Source organism: Melospiza melodia, chromosome 18 (assembly GCF_035770615.1).
Source record: "Melospiza melodia melodia isolate bMelMel2 chromosome 18, bMelMel2.pri, whole genome shotgun sequence".
Classification (NCBI taxonomy): domain Eukaryota; kingdom Metazoa; phylum Chordata; class Aves; order Passeriformes; family Passerellidae; genus Melospiza; species Melospiza melodia.
Window position 1 is genome coordinate 14,786,041 of NC_086211.1, and position 3,551 is coordinate 14,789,591.

The 3,551-nt window shown below is 65.8% G+C and overlaps 1 protein-coding gene across 1 annotated transcript; it reads right to left on the reverse strand.

Moving 5' to 3' along the window:
• Nucleotides 1–2,869, reverse strand: MSS51 (MSS51 mitochondrial translational activator). The gene is made up of 6 exons (XM_063171274.1): nucleotides 2,562–2,869; nucleotides 2,125–2,280; nucleotides 1,774–1,898; nucleotides 1,101–1,664; nucleotides 527–620; nucleotides 1–450 (listed from the first exon to the last, which is right to left on the reverse strand). Exons 1-6 carry the CDS (start codon nucleotides 2,852–2,854, stop codon nucleotides 180–182), a joined length of 1,503 nt encoding a protein of 500 aa, XP_063027344.1. The 5' UTR covers nucleotides 2,855–2,869; the 3' UTR covers nucleotides 1–179.
• Between the last annotated feature and the right edge of the window lie 682 nt (nucleotides 2,870–3,551).

Below are 3,551 nucleotides of genomic sequence, written 5' to 3' on the forward strand. Positions count from 1 at the left end.
TGGTTGCTGATAGTGATTTATTTGGTGCTGGGGAAGTGTGCCATGCCTGTGCTGGGGTGCTGCATCCCCCAGCCCTCTCCTTGTTCAGTGAGGGATTTCTGGATGGCTGATCCCAGGATGTGGAGGGTCCTGGATGGGCAGCGAGGCTCTGGGGGTCAGGTGGTCAGGGCAGGCAGGAATCAGCCCAGCCCTGGGGCAATGCCCCCAGCCACAGCAGCAGCACTGGGCTCTCCTCCCTGCCAGCCATCATCATCCTCCAGCTCCTCAGCCCCTGGCACAGCCTCTGCTCCCAGCAGGGCGATGTAGTGGGAGCTGCAGTAGACGGGGGGTTTGTTGGGGCTCGAGTAGACCTGCTCGGGCCGCAGGGAGGCAAAGGGGTTGCTGGCATAACCCACAATGTGCATCTCCAGCTCCACCAGGATCTGCAGGGAGGCCTTCAGCTCCTGCTCACTGCCAGAAGAGAGGACAGGCACGGTGAGTGGGTGTCTGTGCCGGCTCAGCGGGCTGTGGGCGGGGCTGTGCTCACCTGTACACGGTGAAGAGCACGGGCAGGCGATAGTCCCGCAGCAGCAGCAGGGTGGGCAGCCAGCCCGCCAGCAGGTCTGGGCAGGCATGGAAACCTGTGGGGACACAGCCATGAGGATTCCACCCCTTTCCCATCCCATCCTCATCCCCGGGAAAGCCGGCTCCAACTGCATCCACTCTGTGCTGGACACCCCTAGCACGCAGTGAGTTTGGTAGCCCTCAGCAAGGTGGGGTCTGGCTTCTCTCAGCAAGGTGAGGCACCCCAAACTCTGTGTCCTGGGCTAAGCCACAGCACTGAGACTTGAAGGGAAGGATCCATTTCACCTGCAGGTGGGTGACACAGGCAGGACAGAGTGCCTGGTGGGAAGACAAGGCAGCCATGTCCCAGGGGGTCCCCCCCAGCTCACTGTTGTGCCTTGGTGCAAAGCCCTGAGCATGTCCCAGGCCAGCTTCAGGCCCAGCCACAGGTGCTGCCAGGGTGCTCAGTGTGGTCCCTGAGCCCACGTGCCCTGTGGATGTCCCTATCCCTGCTGTGGGGTGTGAGGGTCCGACCCCTCCATGGCACAGGCACTCACCTGGGTGAAAGCCCACCACCAGGTCAGGAGGGGCAGCCAGTTTGGTCTCCACGTAGCTTTCCCAGAAGTCGTGGTAGAGCCCCTTGTAGCTGCTGAGATAGACTTTTCCCCGGGGCGCCAGCGTGGTCAGGGGTGGCCTCATGATGGGTCCGTCCACCACGTCCACGCCCACCATGACCATCTCCACGCCCTGGTGCCCCGGGAACATGCGTGTCAGCTCATCGTAGTCCGTCAGGCGCGTGTTGAGGGTCTCCACGTGGGAAGCCCCCACCACGTGCACGGTGAGGGGCCTGGTGAGGGGGTCGATGCCGAAGAGCCGCAGTCCCAGGCCAATGGTGAGCGGGCGCGAGTGGAAGTCAGTGACCAAGCGCCGGATGGATTCCCGCAGCTCCGCGTCCTCCGGCCGCGGCTTCCCGGCGTTGGCCCACAGCAGGGTCATGTAGCGCCCGGCCACGATGGCACCCAGCTTCTCCTCCAGCTGCTCCTGCATGGAGAACCAGTCCTCCCAGCCCTTCACGTCCCGGGCAGGTTTTGTCCAGGTGTCCGTGGGAAAGGGGATGTCTCCTGGGGGGTCAGGATGGTACAGCGGTGGTGCCAGGGAGAATGGACACCCCATCCCACCACAGGACCTGTGCAGCCTGGGATGGGGATCCTAGGGGGACACATGCCTCACCTGTGAAGATGAGCCACTCCACCAGCCGGTCCAGTGCCACCAGCTTCAGCTTCTTGCAGAACTTCTTGTGCAGCGGCCAGTTGGCACGCTGGCACGCCACGCCGCAGTAGTACACATTTTGGCACCTGGGCACACAGGCAGAATGCCCAGCCATGGGGAGGGAGGGCACGATCCAGCCCACCCAGCCTGGTTCCCTGCCACCCCCTCTCAGAGCTGTGTCACTGTTCCTAGGGGTGCCCAGTGGCTGGAGGTGGGCACTGGGGTCAGACACTGCTCACTTCACCCCAGTCAGCAGGCTGGAAGTGAGGGATGGGTCCATCCCTGTGCCACCAGACCATCTCCCCACCATACCTCTTGCAACGCCGGAGGCTCTTGGGGTCCGGGAGGGCATCAGGGAGCTTCTTGCACTCAACACAAAACTTGAAGGTGTCTTCCATCTTCTGGAACATGTCAAAATACGTCCGGATGCCAAAATCGCTGCCGCTCTTCCTCCCATCCATAGCAGATCTGCAGAGGTGAGCAGAATCCAGCCGGCTGCCACAAAGGTGGGGCTCATATCCTCTGAGGCTGCCAAGTCTTTTAGCTCCAGGCAGGAGCATCCTGGCCTGGGTGGGGACAGGGAGCCAGGCACTCTGGAGGGGTCCACCCAGGAGCCCATCAGAGTTCCCGGTGGGCTGAGCCGGAAGGGTGGGATGAGCCATGGGAGCTGCTCCAGCTGCTGGGGGCCACACGGGATGCTCTTCCCGGGGAAGGGGGTGGGGAACAGGCACCCATGGGTGCTCACTCACTTGTAGTCCTCATAGCTCTTCATGTTGAGCTTCTGCAGGATGACGTGGGACAGCCCCGGCACGTTGCGGTCCATGGCCTGGAAGCCCAGCGAGTCCACGTCTGGAGCCCTCGCCGCTGGCTCCTCCGGGGCCTTCTTGGAGCGGCCGGTTTTAGGGGCAGCGCCTGCGTTTGGCTGGGCCGGGGCGGCTGCAAGAGAGAGAGGTGCGGGCGAGGAGGCCGCTCCGGGGGTCCCGGGGTGCTGCCGGGGTCCCCCGCGCCGCCCGTGGCCCCCACGGCGCCTCCCGCCCGCCATCCCGCTCCTGTCCCGGCAGGAGATCCCGGGCAGTCCCGGCGCCCGCCCCGTCCCGTCCCGTCCCGCGGCGGGGCTCAAATGTCAGCCCCCGGGAGCCGGCGGTGCAGACGGCCGCGGCCCCTCGGAATCAGATAGCGGAGCTATTCTGGGCATCCCCTCCCCGGGAACGGGCCAACCCGCTCCGGGGGTCCGGCTCCCGCCCCAAAAGCCGCGCTGGTGGCAGTGGCGTGCCCCAAAACCCTGTAGCAAACACTGTAAACCTTCGGGGGGCTGCCCAAACTCCTGGGACCCCTCTGTGACCGTAGGGACACAAAGTCATTGCCCCATAGCCTCGCCATAGCGACCCCACCCCAGCCTGGCCCGTCCCAGCGCCTCGGGGCTCCCAGCGGGGTGTGAGGGAGTGCCTGGGTGGGCACCACAGCCTGTGCCAGCCGGGGCGAGACCAGCAGTGGGCTCTGGGATGCAGAGCCGAGCACACCAGGCTGCAGAGGGGGACATGGCGGCCGGAGAGCACCGCCCGCTCACACAGGACGGCTCGGGGGGCCCCGGCCACCCCGGGGGCTGGTGAGGGCTGCCCACACCCATCATGGCGGCGGCCGCGGCCTCACGGGCACGCCCCCAACACGCGGGGCTGGGCGGGGGTCCCGCGAGGTTTCGGGGACCGGCGGGAGCCGCCGCGTCGCTGTGGTGACGGGAC

Excerpts from the sequence above, each read along its gene's own strand:
- MSS51 (XM_063171274.1), bottom strand. The coding sequence starts at position 2,854 with ATGGCGGGCGGGAGGCGCCGTGGGGGCCACGGGCGGCGCGGGGGACCC. Across the intron at positions 1,665-1,773 it reads GGAGTGGCTCATCTTCACAG|GAGACATCCCCTTTCCCACG; the intron begins GTGAGGCATGTG and ends CTGACCCCCCAG. Across the intron at positions 451-526 it reads GTGCTCTTCACCGTGTACAG|TGAGCAGGAGCTGAAGGCCT; the intron begins GTGAGCACAGCC and ends CTCTTCTGGCAG.